Below are 26,353 nucleotides of genomic sequence, written 5' to 3'. Positions count from 1 at the left end.
TTGGGGTTGTGATTGGGTTACGGTTAAGGTAGAGGTTAGGGTTGTGATTGGGTTAGGGTTAGGGTTAGGGTTGACGTTAGGGTTGGGGTTGTGATTGGGTTACGGTTAAGGTAGAGGTTAGGGTTGGGATTGGGTTAGGGTTGGGGTAGACGTTAGGGTTGGGGTTGTGATTGGGTTAGGGTTAAGGTAGAGGTTAGGGTTGGGATTGGGTTAGGGTTAGGGTTAAGGTAGAGGTTAGGGTTGGGATTGGGTTAGGGTTGGGGTTGGGATTGGGTTAGGGTAGAGGTTAGAGTTAAGGTTAGGGTAGAGATTAGGGCTAGGGTTAGGGTTAGGGTTAGGGTTGGGATTGGGTTAGGGTAGAGGTTAGGGTTAGGGTTAGGGTAGAGATTAGGGCTAGGGTTAGGGTTAGGGTTAGGGTTAGGGTTGGGATTAGGTTAGGGTTTGATTTAGGGTTAGGGTTGGGATTTGGGATTAGAAGAATGAAGAATGAGTTGTTAAACGAATGATTAATATCCATGGTGACAGCGCTGGAGAGCTGAGAATGGAGTGTGGTACACCAGCGCTCATTATTATTATTATTATTATTATTATTATTATGGTTCAGGGTGCTGAGAAGGGGGGGCATTAGTTCTGTATCATACAGTGTTGGATCTGATTCAGGTCTGGTTTGTGTTTGCACATTTCCAAACCCCCTTAGGTTTTAAAAGCAGATACTGTGCTATATATATATATATATATATATATATATATGTGTGTGTGTGTGTGTGTGTGTGCTTTACAATGCTTGCTATGCTTTGCCATACCTCTCTGTGCTTTACAATGCTTACCTATGCTTTACCAGACCTCTCTGTGCTTTACAATGCTTCCCTATGCTTTACCACACCTCTCTGTGCTTTACAATGCTTCCCTATGCTTTACCAGACCTCTCTGTGCTTTACAATGCTTCCCTATGCTTTCCCATACCTCTCTGTGCTTTACAATGCTTCCCTATGCTTTACCAGACCTCTCTGTGCTTTACAATGCTTCCCTATGCTTTACCATACCTCTCTGTGCTTTACAATGCTTCCCTATGCTTTACCAGACCTCTCTGTGCTTTACAATGCTTCCCTATGCTTTCCCATACCTCTCTGTGCTTTACAATGCTTCCCTATGCTTTACCAGACCTCTCTGTGCTTTACAATGCTTCCCTATGCTTTACCAGACCTCTCTGTGCTTTACAATGCTTCCCTATGCTTTACCAGACCTCTCTGTGCTTTACAATGCTTCCCTATGCTTTCCCAGACCTCTCTGTGCTTTACAATGCTCCCCTATGCTTTACCAGACCTCTCTGTACTTTACAATGCTTCCCTATGCTTTACCAGACCTCTCTGTGCTTTACAATGCTTCCCTATGCTTTACCAGACCTCTCTGTGCTTTACAATGCTTCCCTATGCTTTACCAGACCTCTCTGTGCTTTACAATGCTTCCCTATGCTTTACCAGACCTCTCTGTGCTTTACAATGCTTCCCTATGCTTTACCAGACCTCTCTGTGCTTTACAATGCTTCCCTATGCTTTACCAGACCTCTCTCTGCTTTACAATGCTTCCCTATGCTTTACCAGACCTCTCTGTGCTTTACAATGCTTCCCTATGCTTTACCAGACCTCTCTGTGCTTTACAATGCTTCCCTATGCTTTACCAGACCTCTCTGTGCTTTACAATGCTTCCCTATGCTTTAACACACCTCTCTGTGCTTTACAATGCTTCCCTATGCTTTACCAGACCTCTCTGTGCTTTACAATGCTTCCCTATGCTTTACCAGACCTCTCTGTGTTTTACAATGCTTCCCTATGCTTTACCAGACCTCTCTGTGCTTTACAATGCTTCCCTATGCTTTACCATACCTCTCTGTTCTTTACAATGCTTGCCTATGCTTTACCATACCTCTCTGTTCTTTACAATGCTTGCCTATGCTTTACCATGCATTCACTGTGCTGTATTAAACGTTGCTGTGCTTTTACTATGGGACACTTTTTATAAGGGTTAGGGCTGGCAGAAAAACAAAATAAGGCCAAACCCAAAATTTACTCCGCGGTACGATCTCAAAGACTGCACATCGAAAAGAGTCGCTTGCAGAACAATGCACAGCAGGTGAGTGAAGCAGCAGAAGCATGCAGCACACATCTGTGTCTCCCTCAGGCTGAGTAACAAGAGGGGCCGGGAGGAGACAGGAGCGCCTCAGGGAAATTCACAGAGGAGGAGGAGGATAAAAAAAACAAGGAGAGGGTCAAGGGGGTGTCATTTTGGAAAAGGAGATTTTAAACCCGCTGCACTATGTTCAAGAAATTGTTGGTAAAAAAATAAAATAAAAATTATATATATAAAATACAGTATTCCTTCGAATTTCAGACACGCATTTTAAACCAGTTTTGACTGACTGCCCCCCCCAATCGCCCCCCCCCCCCCCCCCCCCGAGAAAAGAGGAACAAAAACGTTACTGCCCGATCTCGAATCATCCAGGACGTACAGGGAGTCATTTACAAAGAGTTGCCTGGGAGCGGTCAAGGAACAAAGAGGACTCCTCCAGCTCAGATGATCATGACATGAGAGATCCAGTGTTGTTACAAGCATGTTAATTCACCAATATAGACTATTTGCAGCATTTCATTGCAGAACATGCAGTATTCCTCTGTATAAACAGCTCCTGGATGCGTAACTGTTGTATCTTTGTAAATGCATCTTTATTTGAAGTCAATTCTTTTCCAAAACTTGAGGATTGGGAAATTTGAGCTGTGTCTTAAATTCGAAGGAATACAGATATCACCCAGTCAGTCTTTCAAAACACCACAAAAAGCTGATATTGGTGCGAGCGAACAAAGAGACAGATTATTTACCACTTTCAACCTGCATAACTGTGAACCAGTCAGGGGGAGAGGATGAAGGAGAGGAAGGAGGAGGGAGATGGAGAGGAGGGGGAGAATGAGGTATGGAGAGGGTGAGGAGGAGGTGGAGGCGGAGGGAGCAGAGAAAGAGGAGAGAAAAAGGAGTATCAAAAGGATGTGAGGTGTGAGAGAAAGTAATAACAGTAAAAACAATCGTGTCAAAGCAAACACAAATAAAAATGTAATTCAATTAATCTGTATTGTTGCTCAGGTTGATTACATTATTACATTATTGAAAACACATATGAGCATCACATTGTTTTCACTGGCAAGGATAAAACAGGATTATCCTTGTGGCAGGTCATTACACCAACGTTCCTCAAGAAAGAAGGATATATAGTGAATCCTGGAATTCGGGATTCTAGGATTCTTCAATATTAAACTTTGATTTTTTTTTTTCCATTTTATACTTGTGTAGCTATTTACCCCCAAGTAATGATTATACTGGGCATGGTTTGCCATCTTTTTATAATATGCTTTACCAGACCTCTCTGTGCTTTACAATGCTTCCCTATGCTTTACCAGACCTCTCTGTGCTTTACAATGCTTCCCTATGCTTTACCATACCTCTCTGTGATTTACAATGCTTCCCTATGCTTTACCAGACCTCTCTGTGCTTTACAAGGCTTCCCTATGCTTTACCAGACCTCTCTGTGCTTTACAATGCTTCCCTATGCTTTACCAGACCTCTCTGTGCTTTACAATGCTTCCCTATGCTTTACCAGACCTCTCTGTGCTTTACAATGCTTCCCTATGCTTTACCATACCTCTCCGTGCTTTACAATGCTTCCCTATGCTTTACCAGATCTCTCTGTGCTTTACAATGCTTCCCTATGCTTTACCAGACCTCTCTCTGCTTTACAATGCTTCCCTATGCTTTACCATACCTCTGTGCTTTACAATGCTTCCCTATGCTTTACCAGACCTCTCTGTGCTTTACAATGCTTCCCTATGCTTTACCACACCTCTCTGTGCTTTACAATGCTTCCCTATGCTTTACCATACCTCTCTGTGCTTTACAATGCTTCCCTATGCTTTACCAGACCTCTCTGTGCTTTACAATGCTTCCCTATGCTTTACCTCTCTGTGCTTTACAATGCTTCCCTATGCTTTACCTCTCTGTGCTTCATTACACTTGGCTGTGCTTTTACTGTGGGAAGCTTGTATAAGACTAGTTGATAAACCCTATCTACATACACTCCCTGTATCTTCTCTAGAAAAGCACTTGCCCCACCCTCCACAAAACAAATCTGCTAATGTTAGCAAAATCAAGCAAGAAATAACTGTTGCATGCATGGACTCAACTTGTGTTACTGAGTTATATGCGCTACGTATATTTCTGTATACGTTTTTACAACATATAAACCTGGTGTAACACCTAGCAATCCCGGGCAACGCCCCTAATGTATTTATTTTGTCCTTCCCCCAGTATTGAGAAAGTCGGTGGAATGCACTGCTGTGTTAATGAAACCAATTTATATGCAAAATGAAACTTATTAAAATGGGCTTGAATTACCAGCTTTTTTTCCCCCTTCAAAAAGTTAAAAACAAACAACCTTTCAAGTTACAAAACAATAAAAAAAATAAAAATAAAATAAATAATAATAAATCTAACAGATTTAAAATGTGTTTAATTAAATACCTGCTTTTAATTTAAGACAGTTTAGGTAAGTTTGGTTATTAGAAAAAAAAAAAATTATATATATATATACACATACATATATGAAAAGTAATTGCTACACTGAAACCTCTTTTTTTTTTTATAAATTTAGTCATTGCCAATTAGTTTTTTTATTATTTTCTCCCCAATTTGAAATGCCCAATTATTTTTAGGCTCAGCTCACCGCTACCACCCCTGCGCTGACTCGGGAGGGGTGAAGATGAACACACGCTGTCCTCCGAAGCGTGTGCCGTCAGCCGACCGCTTCTTTACACTCTGCAGACTCACCGTGCAGCCGCCTCGGAGCTACAGCGTCGGAGGACAACGCAGCTCTGGACAGTTTACAGGCAAGCCCGCAGGCACCCGGCCAGACTACAGGGGTCGCTGGTGCGCCCTGGCCGACCTAACCCTCCCTCCCCCCGGGCGACGCTCAGCCAATTGAACAGGCGACATTCAAGCTATAGAGCGCATCCTGCACTCCAGCGAGTGCTTTTACTGGATGCGCCACTCGGGAGCCCTGAAACCTCTTTTAATGATTAAATATTAAATGTTAAATGCAATATTTTATTACTAAATTAGGTAGCTAATTATTAAAACAGCGTGTTTTCAGTTACTTTTGTTTTTCATCCTGTTGGATCCTGATTCTCCTTGGATAGAGAGCAGTATGCTTTATATAAACGAGATCTAGATTTGAATATCACCCTCTTAACCGCTATACAAAAGACCCAGGCTCCTTTGCAGGAGTGTTTATAGAGCTTTCGACCCACGACAGGGGTCAGAAACTGCATCCCACAGCACTGCCCGACGCAGGTACATCAGTATGCGATCGGCAAGACAGGAAAAACCTTCTTTTTTGTGTGTGTATGTTGTCTCATAGGCCAACTATCGTGGGGGAGGGGGTGGGATTTTAAAATTTTTTAATGGAACTGAAGGTGAAAATATTTTTTTGTATTTGTTTTTTTTTATTTGAGTGAATATGCTGGGCTCAGCGAGGGAGCTGGCCGCGGTTTTTTTCCAGGGTGGTCTGTAGTTTGCTTACTTACCAGTCCCCTCCTCAGTCACCATGCCCAGCCCCTCTGCTTTGTTCTGTCTCTCGAAGGCATTCAGATCAAGCACGCTGCAAACACACAGGAACACGGTTTCTGCAGCTGCTCCACAGATCACAGCTCCCTAAAAACTATGCAAAACTGGTCAGCGAATGTCAGCGAGCTGCCAGCCCCTGGAGGACAGGTGTCTTCCCAAGAGCTCCTTTTTGAACCTCTTCATCAGAGATGTTGTTACTTTGCAGAGAAAACGAGCCTCAAGTAACCTCTGCCTTGTAGAGATCTGTATAACCCTCGGTTATAAACATCTCTCCAGACAGGTGCAGCCATTTCCAGACATCATAATAATAATAATAATAATAATAATAATAATAATAATAATAATAATATAATAATAATAATAATAATAATAATAATAATAATAATATAATAATAATAATAATAATAATAATAATAATAATAATAATAATAATAATAATAGAAAGCATCATATTTTCTATTATGTCTGCTACGAGACCAGTTCTATAAAACATACATAAAAACAACAACATCTCAGAAGTTCTTTTTTTTTTTTTTTTTTTTCTTTTTTTTTTTTTTTAAATTTAGTCGTCGCCAATTATTTTTACCCCGGTTTTCACCCCAATTTAGCATGCCCAATTATTATCTGTATCCCCGGCTCACCGCTCGCAACCCCCCCACCGACTCAGGAAACGGAGGCTGAAACACGCGTCCTCTGAAACGTGCTCCTTCCAAGCCGTCATTTTTCGCACTGCAGATCCACAGCAATGCCACCAGACCTATAGTGCCGGAGGACAACACAGATCTGGCGGCTCCGCTGCAGAGCCACAGGCGCCCTATCGGCCACAGGGGTCGCTGATGCGCGGTGAGCCGTGGATTCCCCTGCCGACCTAAGCCCTCCCTACCCGGGCAGCGCTCAGCCAATTGTGCGCCGCCCCCTAGGAACTCTCGGTCACGGTCAGCTGTGACATAGCCTGGATTCGAACCAGCGATCTCCAGGCTATAGGGCACATCCTGCGAGGAGCGCAGAAGTTCTTATTTTCTGTTAATAAGTTCAAGACCCCAACCTTGGAAAAGTCAAAAAATATTACAGGAGAATGAAAAATAGAAACCAGTGTGTGGGGGGGTCACATAAACCCAAAACGCAACAGGAGAATTTGGGAGGGCTTGTGAAAACCTCACCTGCAGGTTTGCATCAGAGCCTGGGTGCTCTGGAAAAAACCCACCTCCTTCTTCTCCTTCAGGTAATCCAGCATTTTCTGAGAGAGGGGGAGAGAGAGAGAGAGACAGAGAGATATACAGGGTACCACAATTATGCTCAGTGTGTATATATTCCACATATTCAATGTGTCACTGTCTGTCTGTCTGCAGCTCCATTGGAGTGCTTATGTCTGTCTGTCCGCATTGCCTTAGTAGTGCTGCTGTCTGTCTGTCTGTCTTAGAAATGTGGTGCCACTGTCTGTTTGTCTGCATTGCCCCTGTCTGTCTGCATTACCAATGCTGTGTCCCTGTCTGTCTGTCTGTCTGTCTGTCTATCTGTTTGCATTGCCATTGCATTGCCATGTAGTGTTTCTGTCTGTCTGTCTGTAGTGCCCGTGTGTCTGCCTGCCTTGCCCCTGTGTGTCTGCCTTGCCCCTGTGTGCCTGCCTTGCCCGTGTGTCTGCGTGCCTTGCCCATGTGTCTGCCTTGCCCCTGTGTGTCTGCCTTGCCCCTGTGTGCCTGCCTTGCCCATGTGTCTGCCTTGCCCCTGTGTGCCTGCCTTGCCCCTGTGTGCCTGCCTTGCCCATGTGTGTCTGCCTTGCCCGTGTGTGCCTGCCTTGCCCCTGTGTGTCTGCCTTGCCCATGTGTGCCTGCCTTGCCCATGTGTCTGCCTTGCCCCTGTGTGTCTGCCTTGCCCCTGTGTGCCTGCCTTGCCCCTGTGTCCCTGCCTTGCCCCTGTGTGCCTGCCTTGCCCATGTGTCTGCCTTGCCCCTGTGTGCCTGCCTTGCCCCTGTGTGCCTGCCTTGCCCATGTGCCTGCCTTGCCCATGTGTCTGCCTTGCCCCTGTGTGCCTGCCTTGCCCATGTGCCTGCCTTGCCCATGTGTCTGCCTTGCCCCTGTGTGTCTGCCTTGCCCCTGTGTGTCTGCCTTGCCCATGTGCCTGCCTTGCCCATGTGTCTGCCTTGCCCCTGTGTGCCTGCCTTGCCCATGTGCCTGCCTTGCCCATGTGTCTGCCTTGCCCCTTTGTGTCTGCCTTGCCCATGTGCCTGCCTTGCCCATGTGTCTGCCTTGCCCCTGTGTGCCTGCCTTGCCCATGTGCCTGCCTTGCCCATGTGTCTGCCTTGCCCCTGTGTGTCTGCCTTGCCCCTGTGTGCCTGCCTTGCCCATGTGTCTGCCTTGCCCATGTGTCTGCCTTGCCCCTGTGTGCCTGCCTTGCCCATGTGCCTGCCTTGCCCATGTGTCTGCCTTGCCCCTGTGTGTCTGCCTTGCCCCTGTGTGCCTGCCTTGCCCATGTGTCTGCCTTGCCCCTGTGTGCCTGCCTTGCCCATGTGCCTGCCTTGCCCCTGTGTGCCTGCCTTGCCCGTGTGCCTGCCTTGCCCCTGCAGATAGTTTCCCTGGTAAAGGCAGCGCTGTCCCAGACTGGCTCACCTGCTGCACCTCACAGTTGCCCCCGTTGAGGAGGGAGATTCCCAGTTTCAGAGTGGAGGACACCATGGAGCCCGTCTCACCTGGGGGGAGGGGGGGGAGGGGGGCGACACGCACAAACAAGACTCACATTGTTTACAGCTGATGCATACAGAAAGGGTCACCCAAAGAAATATGACCTTCCAGTGGCTTTACTGTGGTTTAATTACACATTTACCATAGTTTACCTTTTTCAAATATGCTTTACCAATGCGTTCACTGTGCTTCATTACACTTTGCTATTGTTTTACTATGGGACATTTTTATGAAGGTTAGTTTACCCTGGCTTGTTTTTTAATATGCTTTACCATGCCTATCTGTGCTTTACAATGCTTGCCTATGCTTTGACAGACCTCTCTGTGCTTTACAATGCTTCCCTATGCTTTACCAGACCTCTCTGTGCTTTACAATGCTTCCCTATGCTTTACCAGACCTCTCTGTGCTTTACAATGCTTCCCTATGCTTTACCATACCTCTCTGTGCTTTACAATGCTTCCCTATGCTTTACCATACCTCTCTGTGCTTTACAATGCTTCCCTATGCTTTACCATACCTCTCTGTGCTTTACAATGCTTCCCTATGCTTTACCATGCTTTCACTGTGCTGTATTACACTTTGCTGTGCTTTTAATATAGGAAACTTGTATAAGACAGGTCACAGTATAAGCAGTGTGTTTTGTTTAGTGTACACTTTTCCAGTATCAGGGTGACCAGCAGCAGCCCTACCTTTACAGGCACTGATCATCTGCAGGACCATCTCAGCAGCGCCGCGATTGTGCAGCCTGGCCTGCTGGTACAGGAGCCGCTGCTTCTCCATCTCCTTCTCCTGCAGAGAGAGAGAGAGGGGAGGGAGAGAGGGACAGGGGAGAGAAACAACATGGTCACGCAATGGGCAGGGCTGAAAACATAAAGAAAAAACACAACTGCTAAGGAACTAGCTTCTGAGCTAGCCAAAAACAACTGTGCTCTATCCCGATAAATTAATGTTACCATAGGTTTTACCCCTGTGTTTTTTTTTATATGCTTTACCATACCTCTTTACCATGCGTTCACTTGCACCCCCCCCCTCCACCCTTCCTCTCCCCATTGCCCTCCCCGCTCCTCCCTCACCTCGAAGGACATCTCCTGTCCTTCCTCTTCCTCTCCCCCTTCCCCTTCATCCTCCCCGCTGTGGCAGCTCTGAAAATGACACAAAGAAAAAAAAAAACATTTTTTAAATACATTTCCGGAAACGTACAGCGTAAACTTGCAGCGGGAGCAACCCTGTTTCAAAAGGCATTCTGCAAAACATTTGCAAAGGCAAGTTTTCAAAGTGGGCAACAAATACTATTTACGGTATAAAAGTGGAAATAACAAGAATTATATATATATATATATATATATATATATATATATATATATATATATATATATATATATATATATATATATACAGTATATACACACACACATACTCACCTTAGCCATGATGTCAGAGTATGCCATGTATAGATAGTCTTCATCCAGTTTGCTGCCATCAGAGAGAGATCAGTTTAGTGATGTCACAGCTCACAGACTGTTCACAGTGCTATTAATGGTTTATGCACCTTACTTTACATATATAATACCTAGTATACAGTACATATATACTTCTACATTATATTTTATATATATATAAGCCCTCATAGTTACCCTACCCTTCTCATCCTCTTTCCACTCACTCTTTCTCCCCTCCCTCACCTCTCCCACTTCCATTCCCTCTCTCCTCTCCCCTCCTCCTCTCCCCCTCTCCCATCCCCTCTCATCTCCTCCCCCCCCTCCCTCCCCTCTCCCCCTCCTCTCCTTCCTCTCCATCTGTCTCCTGCCCCCCTCTCCCCTCCCCTATCCTCTCCTCTCCCTTCCCCCTCCTCTCCCCTCCTCCTCTCCCTCCTCTCTCCCCCTCCCCTTTCCTCCTCTCCCCCCCTCCCCTCTCTTCCTCCCCCCCCTCCCCTCTCCTCCTCTCCCTCCTCTCCCCTCTCCTCCTCTCCCTCTCTCTCCTCTCACCTCTTCTCCGTCAGTGCAGTCCTGCTGAAGTGCAGGATGAGCTGATGAAGGGGGTCTGGCTTCTTCTCAGTGGGTTCCTCTTCTTCTTCCTCTTCTTCTCCAGATTTCTGTCCATCGCAAAAAACAAAACACTTAGACATGTCTACATGTGACACGACCCCTCCCTCCCAGTCCCTCCCCAGCTCTAACCACTAGAGCCAGCCTCCCTCCCTCATAGTCCCTCCCCAGCTCTAACCACTAGAGCCAGCCTCCCTCCCTCCCAGTCCCTCCCCAGCTCTAACCACTAGAGCCAGCCTCCCTCCCTCCCAGTCCCTCCCCAGCTCTAACCACTAGAGCCAGCCTCCCTCCCTCCCAGTCCCTCCCCAGCTCTAATCACTAGAGCCAGCCTCCCTCCCTCCCAGTCCCTCCCCAGCTCTAATCACTAGAGCCAGCCTCCCTCCCTCCGAGTCCCTCCCCAGCTCTAACCACTAGAGCCAGCCTCCCTCCCTCTCAAGCGGTCTGAGATTAGTACAGCTGTGTTTGCAGAGTAGTTATTTAGGACAGGGTCTAAACTAAGGGGGGGTGGGGGGAGGGGGGGTGCAAACAGGGTTCGGGACAATTGATGTTGAGACCCCTCTCTCCAGGGGACAGGAGACATTAACCCTTCGTGTCCTTTCAAAGTATCACCCAGAACTGTTAAAACACTCAACAGTGCTGAATTGAGCCACGCTAAAAGAAACTTAATAAATTCAATGACAAACGTTTCCACTAGAAGTCTCTCTCAATGTCTTCAATAGAAACACTAAAAGAAATTTAACAGATTAAATGACAAACGTTTCGACTGAAGACACTGTGAAAGGCGTCCGGTCGAATCCTTTTTACTGCGGATCTCGTTTCATTTAGCGATGCGTTTTTTTTAACCTATTGGTTTTTATCTATTTGTTCCTTATTTATTTCTTCAAGTATTTATTTTCCTGATGTGTTTTTTTATTTTTTTATTTAGTAATCGCCAATTGATTTTACCCTGTTTTTCTCCCAATTTGAAATGTCCAATTGTATTTTAGGCTCGGCTCACCTCTACCACCCCTGCGCTGACTCGGGAGGGGCGAAGATGAACACACGCTGTCCTCCGAAGCGTGTGCCGTCAGCCGCCCGCTTCTTTACACTCTGCAGACTCACCGTGCAGCCGCCTCAGAGCTACAGCGTCGGAGGACAACGCAGCTCTCGGGCAGCTTACAGGCAAGCCCGCAGGCGCCCGGCCAGACTACAGGGGTCGCTGGTGTGTGGTGAGCCGAGGACACCCTGGCCGACCTAACCCTCCCTCCCCCCGGGCAACGCTCGGCCAATTGTGCGCCGCCCCCTGGGAGCTCCTGTCCTCGGTCGGCAGTGGAATAGCCTGGATAAAAACAGATCTGTATATATATATATACCTTTGAATTTAAAAATAAACACACACATCAGAGACTCCAAAAGGCACTGTAATTGAAATACTGAGGGGCTAATCTCTTCAACAAGAGCAATACACTGCACTTACCCACAGTACAGCACACATTCCCATAGTGGACAGAGGCAGGCAGACTTTTCTCATCCCTTGAATCGCAAACATCTTTGTTCTACGACAAACTAAGTTCTCTCTACCTTGACAGAGAGCGGGGAGGGTACTGAACGGGTTACCAAGCAACGTTGCTGAGGATGAATCACTGGGATCCTTTATAGATCCGACTAGCTATTAAAACAACTCAAATCATGATAAATCTTGAAACACTAACAGAATTTTTTTTGTGTGTGTTTTTGCCAGCACAGCACCAGGACTAGCGCTGACCCCAAAGTGGTCCTCTCATTTAGGTCAGGAACTTACTGCCAGGTCGTTGATCATTCTGTCCTCAAACGAGTAGCCCTCCGTCCCGATCCAAGAGCGTTTGAAGCCGTCGAAGAACATGTTAGAAGCTCTGTGCCTGGGGAGGGTGAGGGGGAAGATGAGATTGGGGAGGGGGAGCAGGAAGGTAGGAGGAGGGAGGAGCGCAAAACCAGTTAAAACCAGTTCAAACGTTACCGGTTCCCTGAAATAGAAATGTAACCATCATCGTATGGGTATTTACCTCCTAAAGACATAATGGTTACATTTCAAATCTGAAAGGGAACGTAGAGAGGCTGGGTTACGGTCTAGAGCCAGCAGTTGTTATGTCCTGTTAGTGAGAGGAAGTACGACAAAAAAAAAAAAAATCTTTGTACAATTTCAGCCTCCCTGATTGGTCAGAAGACTGGAAGCTGCAGTCTGGATTCCTAGACCTGTAGAATGAGGAGGCGGGGTCAGGAGGCGGGGCAATGGATGGGGCTGACCAATCAGGATGCACTGTGACTGTACAGAGAATGAGGTCGCCAGCGGGGTTAAGCAGTGATTGGCTCAGGGGGCCTTTCCAAGGCTACTTTACCGTCAGGACGCGAACTAAGGGCTCGAAATCTGTCTCATCGAAGGACTTTGTCAGCCAGTTCATTCGGTAGGAGTCCAGGTAGAAATAGCTACACTTGGCTCTACAAGAGGGAGCAGAACAGTGGGAGGGCAGTTCAACATCTTGGGAACATTTAGAGTCAAACTACCAGGGATAAAGACTCCTATCACACAGCAGTTTCATCCATTCCAGGTTTTACTATCAGCTTGATTAGCTCCCCCCCCCTCGACCCCCACAAGTGTTTTGGTAACAAGCTCAGGTGGGTCTTATAAAACCTGGAGTGAAACCAGGAACGGATCAAACTGCTCTGCAACGGGAGTCTTATTTACGTCCCAGTAATTGCCTATGTTGTTGACAAGTTGTACAATCTGTATGTATGTTGGTTCAATAAATCCTGTGTCGTAAAAAGAATTGGACCTGGAACTGGGAATTGATTTTAAAATTGGAAAAGGAATGGACCCCGACCCTGGAAGGAATCCTGTAACGCGAGGACAATTCGGAAGGCTTATCTCCATGCACACTCCGGTGGGTGCAGCCGTAAGCTGGAATATTTGACAAAGACGCGAGTCTCTGTGTTTCCCAAAGTTACTTGTCCTGATAAAAGTTTATAAAAAGAAATGTAGTGATAAATTAGACATTTTATGAATGAAGGAGATTTACGATGCACTGACTGGACTTACAATGGGTTTAACCAAAGCAGTAAACTTTGAAAAGGGGGCTGGTTCATTATCTTCTCTCTGTGCTTTACTACACTTTGAGAAGGGGGCTGGTTCATTCTCTTCTCTGTGCTTCACTACACTTTGAGAAGGGGCTGGTTCATTATCTTCTCTGCTTCACTACACTTTGAGAAGGGGCTGGTTCATTATCTTCTCTGTGCTTCACTACACTTTGAGAAGGGGCTGGTTCATTATCTTCTCTGTGCTTTACTACACTTTGAGAAGGGGCTGGTTCATTATCTTCTCTGTTCTTCACTACACTTTGAGAAGGGGCTGGTTCATTATCTTCTCTGTGCTTCACTACACTTTGAGAAGGGGCTGGTTCATTATCTTCTCTGTGCTTCACTACACTTTGAGAAGGGGCTGGTTCATTATCTTCTCTGTGCTTCACTACACTTTGAGAAGGGGCTGGTTCATTATCTTCTCTGTGCTTCACTACACTTTGAGAAGGGGCTGGTTCATTATCTTCTCTGTGCTTTACTACACTTTGAGAAGGGGCTGGTTCATTATCTTCTCTGTGCTTCACTACACTTTGAGAAGGGGCTGGTTCATTCTCTTCTCTGTGCTTCACTACACTTTGAGAAGGGGCTGGTTCATTCTCTTCTCTGTGCTTTACTACACTTTGAGAAGGGGCTGGTTCATTATCTTCTCTGTGCTTCACTACACTTTGAGAAGGGGCTGGTTCATTATCTTCTCTGTGCTTCACTACACTTTGAGAAGGGGCTGGTTCATTATCTTCTCTGTGCTTCACTACACTTTGAGAAGGGGGCTGGTTCATTATCTTCTCTGTGCTTCACTACACTTTGAGAAGGGGCTGGTTCATTATCTTCTCTGTGCTTCACTACACTTTGAGAAGGGGCTGGTTGATGATCTCCTCTCCTCTGTGCTGTGTTTTCTCATGGGGATGCAGAGGCAGTGAATGAGGCGGGGTACCTGGGCAGGTTGTAGAGAGGGGTCATTCTGAAGCACGCCACCACCGCGCGCCGACGCTGCTTGGACAACAGCTTGTGCCAGACTGCCTTCTTCGACTTGAAGGGGTGCTCCGTCTAGGGAACAGGGGTGTGGAGGAGGGGGAGGGGGCACAAGGTACAGCATTAACTAAAAGACAGACGTTTTAAAAAAATAAATATTATTTGCAAGACTTGCGATCCAACCGCTTTTCCGCAGTGTTGATTTAACACGAAACGACATCGTTTGAGATCCGGAATACATCTCAAACATTTGTATTTCTTAGCAACCATAGCTACAGTCTCTCATTGGCCCTGGACTGCTCACATGCCCCCCCCCCCCCCACACAATCCTCCACACACACAGGAGAGAAGGGTTGTGTTGTGTGGGAGGACTTGTTTAGGGCAAGGTTTTGATCATTCAGCACCAGTAGGCTCTCTGGTGCTAAACTTTCAAAGCAGTTTAGCAGCAGATTTCAATAGGATCTGCAGCCATGGCACAGGTCCTCATAGCCCTGGTACATGTATGTGTGCATGGCTGGGTACAGTATATGGGCAGCAGTGTGGAGTAGTGGTTAGGGCTCTGGACTCTTGACCGGAGGGTTGTGGGTTCAATCCCTGGTGGGTGACACTGCTGCTTTACCCTTGAGCAAGGTACTTTACCTAGATTGCTCCAGTAAAAACCCAACTGTATAAATGGGTAATTGTATGTAAAAATAATGTGATATCTTGTAACAATTGTAAGTCGCCCTGGATAAGGGCGTCAGCTAAGAAATAAATAATAATAATAAATAATAATAATAATAATATGGTTTTCCGTTTGAACAATCGCGGTAATTACAACAGCAGGGACAGCAGTAGTACTAATAGCTCGATGACCATTATGCAGCGTCTAGAGGTAACTTTGCAAAAACGGTGTAGTTCTGTTACGAATCCTAATGTTTGATTAAATTTACTCACTGTGTCAAGTATCATTAATAACACGGCTTAACTGAGGTAAATAGATCACTTGAATATAATTGTTGCATAATCCTTACAGAAGTAGCTGCAGTCATTTTGGCTCCTACTGTCCAGTGGTTAGAGAAAGGGTCGGCATACCAGGGGGTTCAAATCCCGGCTCAGCCACTGACTCACTGTGTGTGTGCGACCCTGAGCAAGTCACTGAACCTCCTTGTGCTCCGTCCTTCAGATGAGATGTCAAACAAACGAGCTCCTATTGGAAGTGACTCTGCAGCAGCAGCAGTTGTTGATGAAGCATAGCTCACCCCTTAGTCTCTGTAAGTCGCTTTGGATAAAAGCGTCCGCTAAATGACTAATTCATAATAATAGTAATTATAATGATAATAATAATAATAATAATAATAATACAGCAGGCAACTCACCACCTCAATGTGATAGAGCACCGCAGACACCTCCTGGACTCTCTTCACCACTTTCTCAGGATCCTCAGAGTCTTCTGCCTTCCCAGACAGCTCCTTATAAAGAGCCATCTGCCAGCGAATGGAGGAGTTCTCAACCTGGGGAGAGAGAGGGGGGGGGGGGGGGGGGTTAGTTACTGGACAGACTCTTGGAGGTTTACACAGAGTTTGAAATGTGAGGTGTTGTTGGGTCTCACCTTGCCCTGCAGGTGCATGTTGTTGGTCAGGAATTCCCTCACTTCCTCGTCAGTGTCTTTCTGTCGGACAGAAATAAGAGGAAAGAGAAAAATAATCATCAGACGTCTGTGGGTATAAGACTGAGGCTTCAATTAAAAGGTCCCTTTATATATAATAATTATAATGATAGTAACAACAATAATAATAATAATAATAATAGGGAAGGAAATAAGACACTTGCTGCACAGCCTGGCTTTACGATGAATCAGACACACCTGAGCTTGTTACCTATACACACTGTGGCTAATCAAGCTCCTAGTAAAATCTGGGTGAATGGGTGAAGCTGCTGTGCAATGGGAGTCCTATTCCCCTCCCTGGTCCCTGCGCTGGACAGGCAGACACACTGACCAGCGAGTAGCGCAGCTTGGCCAGGTTGATGAGCTCCTGGTCGGCCGGGGAGCACATGTTCAGTCCGATGGGCAGCATTTTCTTGAGTGCGGCCACGATGAGGGACGTCTGCACAGAGTAGCGGTCCCCCCGCCGCTGCTTCTTGGTACGCTCCTGGTCAGAGCCTCCAGACTGCAGTGGGGAGGGGGTAGGAGATACCAAGAGGAGTGGGGAGGGGAGACAATGGGGTCAGGAGATACCAAGGGGAGGGGGGTGAGACAAGGTGGTCAGGAGATACCAAGTGGAGTAGGGAGGGGGGGAGAGACAAAGGAGATCAGAAGATTCCAAGAGGAGTGGGGAGGGGGGGCAGTTTCACTGCTAATTATGCAAGGGTTACCAGCTTTCTTTCTTTCTTTCTTTTTTTTTTATTTAGTCGCCAATGTTTTTTTTTACCCCGGTTTTCTCCACAATTTGGAATGCCAAATTGTTATTTGTATCCCGGTTCACCGCTGCAGCCCCCCTGGCGACTCGGGAAACGGAGGCTGAAACACGTGTCCTCCGAAACGTGCTCCTGCCAATCCATCATTTTTCACACTGCGGATCCACCAGATCTATAGTGCCGGAGGACAACACAGATCTAATGGCTCCACTGCAGACCCGCAGGTGCCCTGTCAGCCACAGGGGTCGCTGGTGCGCGGTGAACCGTGGATTCCCCTGCCGACCTAATCCCTCCCTAACCGGGCGGCGCTCGGCCAATTGTGTGCCGCCCCCTAGGAACTCCCGGTCACGGTCGGCAGTGACATAGCCTGGATTCGAACCTGCTATAGGGTGCATTCTGCACTCATCCCTTTACTGGAGGCACTACTCGGGAGCCCGGGGTTACCAGCTTTCTGAAAAACTCAGTTATCTGTTGACTATCTTTACTTGTTGTTGCTGTTTGGAGTCACTTTGGATATCACATTATTTAGCAGTTACCTATAAGACAGATACTAGTGGCATACAGCCCTTACTATCCTTGTCACAATCCTTCATCTTTATTCAGGGGTTCATCTACATGTTATAAGGGGGGCCAGGGGGGGGGCATGAAATAAAACAGTCCAATAAACATTAAGGCAGTCGGCAAGCATTTCCACTCCAAGTTCAGCAGAATTATTTAGTAAAAAAAACTAAAAACACACACGCAATCAGGACTAAGTTAGAAGTCACATGTGACATTCAGACAGACGCATTTGTATGAAGTGTCTTTATAATATATAGCACTAGACCCTGATATTGATGCGATCCAGCCCTCAGAAATGTCTTTATAATATATAGCACTAGACCCTGATACTGATGCAATCCAGCCCTCTGAAATGTCTTTATAATATATAGCACTAGACCCTGATATTGATGCGATCCAGCCCTCTGAAATGTCTTTATAATATATAGCACTAGACCCTGATATTGATGCGATCCAGCCCTCTGAAATGTCTTTATAATATATAGCACTAGACCCTGATATTGATGCGATCCAGCCCTCTGAAATGTCTTTATAATATTTAGCACTGGACCCTGATATTGATGCGATCCAGCCCTCTGAAATGTCTTTATAATATATAGCACTAGACCCTGATATTGATGCGATCCAGCCCTCTGAAATGTCTTTATAATATTTAGCACTAGACCCTGATATTGATGCGATCCAGCCCTCTGAAATGTCTTTATAATATATAGCACTAGACCCTGATATTGATGCGATCCAGCCCTCTGAAATGTCTTTATAATATACAGCACTAGTCCCTGATATTGATGCGATCCAGCCCTCTGAAATGTCTTTATAATATACAGCGCTAGACCCTGATATTGATGCGATCCAGCTCTCTGAAATGTCTTTATAATATATAGCACTAGACCCTGATATTGATGCGATCCAGCCCTCTGAAATGTCTTTATAATATACAGCACTAGACCCTGATATTGATGCGATCCAGCCCTCTGAAATGTCTTTAAAATATATAGCACTAGACCCTGATATTGATGCGATACAGCCCTCTGAAATGTCTTTATAATATACAGCACTAGACCCTGATATTGATGCGATCCAGCCCTCTGAAATGTCTTTATAATATATAGCACTAGACCCTGATACTGATGCGATCCAGCCCTCTGAAATGTCTTTATAATATAGAGCACTAGACCCTGATATTGATGCGATCCAGCCCTCTGAAATGTTTTTATAATATATAGCACTAGACCCTGATATTGATGCGATCCAGCCCTCTGAAATGTCTTTATAATATACAGCACTAGACCCTGATATTGATGCGATCCAGCCCTCTGAAATGTCTTTATAATATAGAGCACTAGACCCTGATATTGATGCGATCCAGCCCTCTGAAATGTCTTTATAATATATAGCACTAGACCCTGATATTGATGCGATCCAGCCCTCTGAAATGTCTTTATAATATACAGCACTAGACCCTGATATTGATGCGATCCAGCCCTCTGAAATGTCTTTATAATATAGAGCACTAGACCCTGATATTGATGCGATCCAGCCCTCTGAAATGTCTTTATAATATATAGCACTAGTCCCTGATATTGATGCGATCCAGCCCTCTGAAATGTCTTTATAATATATAGCACTAGTCCCTGATATTGATGCGATCCAGCCCTCTGAAATGTCTTTATAATATATAGCACTAGACCCTGATATTGATGCGATCCAGCCCTCTGAAATGTCTTTATGATATATAGCACTAGACCCTGATATTGATGTGATCCAGCCCTCTGAAATGTCTTTATAATATATAGCACTAGACCCTGATATTGATGCGATCCAGCCCTCTGAAATGTCTTTATAATATATAGCACTAGACCCTGATATTGATGCAATCCAGCCCTCTGAAATGTCTTTATAATATATAGCGCTAGACCCTGATATTGATGCGATCCAGCCCTCTGAAATGTCTTTATAATATACAGCACTAGACCCTGATATTGATGCGATCCAGCCCTCTGAAATGTCTTTATAATATATAGCACTAGACCCTGATATTGATGCGATCCAGCCCTCTCAAATGTCTTTATAATATACAGCACTAGACCCTGATATTGATGCGATCCAGCCCTCTGAAATGTCTTTATAATATATAGCACTAGACCCTGATATTGATGCGATCCAGCCCTCTGAAATGTCTTTATAATATATAGCACTAGACCCTGATATTGATGCGATCCAGCCCTCTCAAATGTCTTTATAATATATAGCACTAGACCCTGATATTGATGCGATCCAGCCCTCTCAAATGTCTTTATAATATATAGCACTAGACCCTGATATTGATGCGATCCAGCCCTCTGAAATGTCTTTATAATATATAGCACTAGACCCTGATATTGATGCGATCCAGCCCTCTCAAATGTCTTTATAATATATAGCACTAGACCCTGATATTGATGCGATCCAGCCCTCTCAAATGTCTTTATAATATATAGCACTAGACCCTGATATTGATGCGATCCAGCCCTCTGAAATGTCTTTATAATATATAGCACTAGACCCTGATATTGATGCGATCCAGCCCTCTGAAATGTCTTTATAATATATAGCACTAGACCCTGATATATACATATATATAAAACATACAAAAAAAAAAAAAATCTCACAAACTCCTTCTCAAACAGAGTGACCGATCGGCAAGAACACCCGAATTTAAAAAAAAAAAAATGATAATTTTGATGCTGATTTGAAATGTCAAGAGTGTTCAGTGCCATGGGCCAGTAAAGTAAATTGTGAAGCGGTGCATTCATCAACCTGCACTCAACACCCCCCCCCCCAACACCCCCCCCCCCCCTCCTGCCCCAGTAAAATGTTTGTAAGCACAAATTTGTAGGTCTCATTAAAAAATGAACCTATATTGTAAAATTTTGTGGATTTTTACACTAATCTTTTTTTTTGTTTGTTTGTTTTCCCGTAAAAGTAAATACTTCCATTAATAATTAAACAAAGTAATAAATCAAATTAAAAATGCTGAACAGCCCCCTTTAAGAAAAACGATAATGAAATAACAGCAGAGGCCAGCAGGAGGCGCTGGTGCTGAGAGGTTGATGAAGAAGCACCAATAAGAGCCACTGCCATGCTAGCCGCATAGCTGGGTGCAGCATCCAATCACAGTCTCTAACCTGTCCGTTCCCAGCCTAGAATTACACCGAGACCCCACCAATCAGGAGACAAAGAAAAGACATGTGATCAGAGCCAAACACAACACAACTTTCAACATCAAGGACCGTGGCATTTTTTGCACGGTTCTTTCTGCAGTCCCCCAAACGCTTTACACAGTTCTTAAAAAAAAAAATACAATATCTAAAAATTGATAATTGGTTAGAGTTAGGGTTAGGGTTAGGGTTCGAAATAAATAATGTGCAACCACAAGAATCTGAATGGCACACTTCCACTTGAAGACACAACAGATAACAACAAATAATATGAAAATACCTTTTTTAAAGGGATCTACCATTACAGTGGGAAACAGTGTGAAAAAAAAAATAAATGTGTTAAAATTAGTCAGAAACAGCTATCATAGGGGAAGTGGGGTGTTGGTTAGAAATCAGGGCTCAGTGGGGTTCAACCCTAAACCCCACCCCCTCCTTGAACCCCAGTCTCCTCCTCCCCCCTCCTCGAACCCCAGTCCTCTCCCCCCTCCTCAAATCCCAGTCCCCGCCCCTCCTCGAACCCGAGTCCCCACCCCCCTCCTCAAAATCCCATTCCCCACCCCTCCTCGAACCTCAGTCCCCACCCCCCTCCTCAAATCCCAGTCCCCCCCTCCTCGAACCCCAGTCCTCTCACCTTGCTCATCTTGCTCTTGCTGTCGGCTGTCAGAAAGGACATGTTGTTTATCTCGTTCATCACCACGAAGTTCTGCTCCTCGCGCTTGAAGTTCTGTGGGGGGGGGGGGGGGGGAATCAGGGAATCATACAGTCCTAAATTGTCGTGTCCCCCACCCCCCCTCCAGATGGGCAAAATCACAAGCAAGTTGCCCCCTCCTTAATAAAGTAAAATCCGCCCGCAATCTGGAACATATTCACTTCTCCACACACCCTTTTACGAAGGTGGACAGACATTTTCAAGTCAACCCAACAAAGTTTTCATAGAAAACAGACATCGCACATCCACCCATACCAGAAAATATGGCATACAAAGTGTGTAATCAATAAATGAAGGAATTTGAATGAACGAACGCATGAATAAATGAAGGAATGGATAGATAAAGCCTCAACACTCACGTGAGACTTGGACCAGAATATGAAGACCTCTCCCACCATCCTGAAGAGCTCCTCAGCATCAGGGTCTGGGCAGGTCAGCCAGGTCGCCCTGAGAGATGAGGGAGGACAATATACTTTAACGTTTAAAAACCAAAAAGTTACAACAGGAAACTACAAAGGAGTGATATCGGGCTCCCGAGTGGCGCATCCGGTAAACGCACTCCGCGCAGAGATAGCTGGTTCAAATCCTGCCGACCGTGGAAGGGAGTTCCTAGGGGGCACAGCGTAATTGGCCAAGCGTTGCCCTGGCGGGGTAGGGGTTAGGTCGGCTGGGGAGTCCTTGGCTCACCGCACACCAGCGACCCCTGTGGCTGGCCGGGCGCCTGTGTATGCAATTCCGAACTGCTTGGTCCTCCAGTGCTCTAAGTTCTGGATATGGCTGCACGGCAGGATTGCAGAGTGAAAAAAAAGCGGACGGCTGACGGCACTGGTTTCGGAGGACGCGAATGCGAGTCTCTCCAGAGTCAGTTCGGGGGTTGCAGCGGTGAGCCGGGTTGAATAATAATTGGACATTCCAAACTGGGAGATAATTGGACAATGAATAAAAATAGACACGAGGGACTGGAGGGAGGAACAGGCAGCGTGGTGAAGAGAGCGGTAGGCAAGAACAAGGGTCTTGAACTGAACGCGTGCAGAGATAGGGAGCCAGTGGAGGACTTCACCTGTTGTTGTCGACGTAGCGGATGAGCAGCGGGTAGAGCGCGTAGAGATCCCTGCACAGCACAGAGAACTCGTCCTTGATGATCGCCTCGGCCTCGCTGGACTCCGATTTGGCCTCCAGCCTCAGAGCGTCCTCCTCGGCCACCACCTTCCCACAGCGCTTCTTCAGCTTCTCCATCGTGGGGATGAAGTGGGACTTCAGCATCTCAGACTTGGCCCGGCTCACGATGGGCTGGGCGAACACTGCGGTGGGGGGAAGAGGGTGTTGGGCTATCACCAAAACCTGAACATACAGCTTAAAACATGCCCTAAGATAAACAGCAACGTTTTCACGGAAACAGACATCATACATCCACCCATACAAGGAAACGGTGGATAGAAACAGTGTGATAAAGGGATTCGGGTAATCAAGAGGGACCAGGGACCAGGGAATCAGAGGGATCCTATCAGGGAGCCATACAGTCCTGTAACCCCCCCCCCCCCCCCGCCCCCATGGGCAATTTATTCCACAGTGGAAAATCTGTCTCAACGTGTGCTTCTATGGAGATCAGGGGTGCAATCGACAGCCGATTTCCTAATGGAATATCGGACAGGTAATAATAATCATCAATAGTCGGCACACTGATAAAACACAAATAAAATACCTAAACAAACATATTATTAAGTGATCAATATCTAACAATACAATTTTGCAGAAAGACGTGATGATTTTATTGCAACCGGCAAAGGGTTGCTCCTCTCCTCTCCTCTCCTCCCTCCCCTCTTCTCCCTCTCCACCCTCTCCTCTCCTCCCTCTCCTCTCCTCCCTCTCCTCTCCACCCTCTCCTCTCCTCCCTCCCCTCTCCTCCCTCTCCACCCTCTCCTCTCCTCTCCTCCCTCTCCTCCCTCTCCTCTCCTCCCTCTCCTCTCCACCCTCTCCTCTCCTCCCTCTCCACCCTCTCCTCTCCACTCTCTCCTCCCTCTCCTCTCCTCTCCTCTCCACCCTCTCCTCTCCTCTCCACCATCTCCTCTCCTCTCCTCTCCTCTCCAGCCTCTCCTCTCCTCTCCTCTCCTCTCCTCTCCACCATCTCCTCTCCTCCTCTCCTCCCTCTCCTCTCCACCCTCTCCTCTCCTCCCTCTCCACCCTCTCCTCTCCACCCTCTCCTCCCTCTCCTCTCCTCTCCTCTCCACCCTCTCCTCTCCTCTCCACCATCTCCTCTCCTCTCCTCTCCTCTCCAGCCTCTCCTCTCCTCTCCTCTCCTCTCCTCTCCACCCTCTCCTCTCCTCTCCTCTCCACCCTCTCCTCTCCTCTCTTCTCCTCTCCAGCCTCTCCTCTCCTCTCCTCTCCTCTCCTCTCCACCATCTCCTCTCCTCCTCTCACCGGCCAGCCTCTTCATCCAGGACGCCTCCTCAATGCCCAGGTTGTTGACCACGATCTTCATGATGTTTCCCAGCAGCATGTTGAGGTGCTCCGAGGTCACCTCCGTGCAGCTCAGCCCCTCTGTCTCGGGACAGTTCTCTGGCCCGCGCTCCCACCAGCGGGGCAGGTAGTTGCACAGCATGGGCAGCGTGATCTCGATGACGTGAGGCATCTCGGTGTAGCGCGCCCCCGACTCCGCCAGGTCCCCGATCTCCTTCATCAGGATGTCCAGCGGCGGGATGTCCGGGCACATCTCCTCCACCTGGTTAGGCAGCCCCAGGACTGAGAATGAGGGGGGGGATTAAACAAATTCCATTGTAAATGTTTCATTTCACATCATATTCTCTTGTCATGTTTTTGCAGTGCCATTTATTTGTTGGCTGTGTCTGTATACCATAAATGTTTCACTTGTAGCTTTTGGAAAAAAAAAAGCTGCCAATGTTTGATTAATTAATGAGACAAAGAGAAGGAGAGGTGATGCCTTTCATTGGACTAACTAAACAATAATTAACTAAACAATTATGAATCACAAGATAAGGCTCTCTACATTATCTTATAGAACAATCTGAGAGAGGGGCTGCACTCAGTGTGAGTGCTGGGCTGCACTCAGTCTGAGTGTGAGTGCTGGGCTGCACTCAGGATGAGTGTGCGAGTGCTGGGCTGCTCTCAGGGTGAGTGTGAGTGCTGGGCTGCACTCAGGGTGAGTGTGAGTGCTGGGCTGCACTCAGGGTGAGTGTGAGTGCTGGGCTGCACTCAGGGTGTACTCACGGGCTCTCTCGCGGGGGGTCTTGGTGTTGTACACAGAGAACATGTTGTACTCATTCAGGTGGGGCTCCAGGTAGGCGACGGGGAAGGCAGCGGCCAGGCGGGCCAGACACTCCCCCAGAGCGGGGCGCTGCCTGCGGGAGACAGAGACACGGGGGTCACAAACACTCACAGCACAGGGAAGGAAATGAGACTCCAGTTGCTTAGCAGTTACACCCACTCCGGGTTTTGTTACGAGCTTGAGAGAATCTAACAGTGCAGGTATCAATGTAACGTCCTCTGTCCTGTTGCTTGGTCTATTACCCAACATTTCTCATTTAAAATTGCCCGCGCTACCGTCAGCCAGAGAGCCTTCGGGTACGGAGGCTCACAATACTGAACGTTCAATATTTCGGGGTCCCACATACCAAATAAACCCCCACCCAGACCCTGAAGTAGTTAACTGTCTCATTGACTGTGAATGACGTGGAAGGCAATCCTCACTGTCCGCGTGTTGGCAGAGGTGTAGAATGACGGCCCAGCTGAGAAAATTTAAACACTGAGCCTAACTGTAGTGCAGTTTCACACTGGCCCGTCTCTGCAACAGGTAAAGAGCGCGGCGGCCCGTCTTTCTGCACCTGTGCCCGGAGAATGATTCGCTTTATCACTGCCAGACACACGAGACGTGCTTTCTGTGTGCGTTGTTGACTGTGCCTCGTTTAGGAAAAGTGCAGAGGGTAGACACCCCGTCCTGAATGAACTGAGCTTGCTTCAAGGGTTAAAGGACAGTTTTAAAGTGCCCACCTTTCCACGTAGGGGTTCTTGGTGGTGCCCAGAGAGTAGATGCTGCACATGATGCGATAGCAAGAGACCTGCATGTCATCCACTGCAGAGAGAGAGAGAGGGGGGGAGGGACGGGCAGAGAGAGGGGGTAGAGAGGGGGAGAGAGAGCGAGGGAGAGGGGGAGAGAGAGGGATGGGGAGAGAGAGGGAGTGAGGGTCAGAGAGAGGGGGGAGAGGGAGAGAGGGGTAGAGGGGTTAGAGAGAGAAAGAGAGGGGTAGAGTGACATCATCACCCCATCACCCCCCCAGCACTCATGGATCACATCATCACCCCATCACCACACCCCCCCCCACCCCCCGCATTCACAGATGACATAATCACCCCATCACCACCCCCCCAGCACTCACAGATGACATCTCCACCCCCCCACCCCCCCAGCACTCACGGATGACATCACCACCCCATCATCACACCCCCCCACCCCCCGCACTCACAGATGACATCGTCTCCGAACTGGTGCTGCGCGATGTGCTCGAACAGCGAGGTGAGGACGGGGAGCAGCGCCACCGTGGTGTAGCTGATGTTCTGAGACACGCCTTTCACCTGGGTCCGGTTCTGAGACACCTTCCCCAGCTTCAGGTTCTCCACCGTCTTCTCGATGTCCTCCGCGGCGTTCTCGAAGAACGAGCGCAGGCCGGCCTTCACGATCTCCGGGCCGGACTTCATCACCGTCCTGAGAGAGAGAGAGACAGACGTTTCATTGAACCAGGCTCTGAAGCACCTCGTGATCTCACTGTACCTGTTAAACCAGGACCACACACACACAAACACGCTCACTCTCACAAACACACACACACACACACTCACTCACACAAACACTCTCACACTCACACACACACACACACACTCTCACACACTCACACACCCTTAACGATCACGGGTTCAAACTCACCTGGCGTCCAGGGAGCGAGCCAGAATGTGAAGACAGTCCACTACAGCTGGGCCATCCGTTCCTGCGCAGCAGAGAGACACAGCATTACCATTATTACTATTACTACA

The 26,353-nt window shown here is 47.2% G+C and overlaps 1 protein-coding gene across 1 annotated transcript in view; it reads right to left on the bottom strand.

Annotated features, from left to right (window-relative positions):
- The window catches only part of LOC117394205 (ryanodine receptor 1-like), a 117,077-nt gene that overhangs the window by 28,353 nt on the left and 62,371 nt on the right, over positions 1–26,353 (bottom strand). The window contains exons 63-83 of the mRNA XM_059005159.1: positions 26,247–26,307; positions 25,789–26,027; positions 25,316–25,397; positions 24,536–24,666; positions 23,729–24,049; positions 22,371–22,611; positions 21,670–21,757; positions 21,233–21,325; positions 20,569–20,583; positions 16,423–16,593; positions 16,035–16,094; positions 15,802–15,936; positions 14,406–14,518; positions 12,165–12,261; positions 10,328–10,434; positions 9,764–9,815; positions 9,416–9,484; positions 9,032–9,131; positions 8,271–8,350; positions 6,825–6,901; positions 5,625–5,698 (exon numbers count right to left, since the gene is read on the bottom strand). Coding sequence (XP_058861142.1) covers positions 5,625–5,698; positions 6,825–6,901; positions 8,271–8,350; positions 9,032–9,131; positions 9,416–9,484; positions 9,764–9,815; positions 10,328–10,434; positions 12,165–12,261; positions 14,406–14,518; positions 15,802–15,936; positions 16,035–16,094; positions 16,423–16,593; positions 20,569–20,583; positions 21,233–21,325; positions 21,670–21,757; positions 22,371–22,611; positions 23,729–24,049; positions 24,536–24,666; positions 25,316–25,397; positions 25,789–26,027; positions 26,247–26,307 — 2,406 coding nt within the window. The remainder of the gene's footprint in view (positions 1–5,624; positions 5,699–6,824; positions 6,902–8,270; positions 8,351–9,031; positions 9,132–9,415; positions 9,485–9,763; positions 9,816–10,327; positions 10,435–12,164; positions 12,262–14,405; positions 14,519–15,801; positions 15,937–16,034; positions 16,095–16,422; positions 16,594–20,568; positions 20,584–21,232; positions 21,326–21,669; positions 21,758–22,370; positions 22,612–23,728; positions 24,050–24,535; positions 24,667–25,315; positions 25,398–25,788; positions 26,028–26,246; positions 26,308–26,353) is intronic.

This window comes from Acipenser ruthenus, chromosome 30 (assembly GCF_902713425.1).
Source record: "Acipenser ruthenus chromosome 30, fAciRut3.2 maternal haplotype, whole genome shotgun sequence".
Lineage (NCBI taxonomy): Eukaryota > Metazoa > Chordata > Actinopteri > Acipenseriformes > Acipenseridae > Acipenser > Acipenser ruthenus.
The sequence above is the reverse complement of the archived record's forward strand: the minus strand, read 5'-3'. Positions and strand labels throughout refer to the sequence as shown.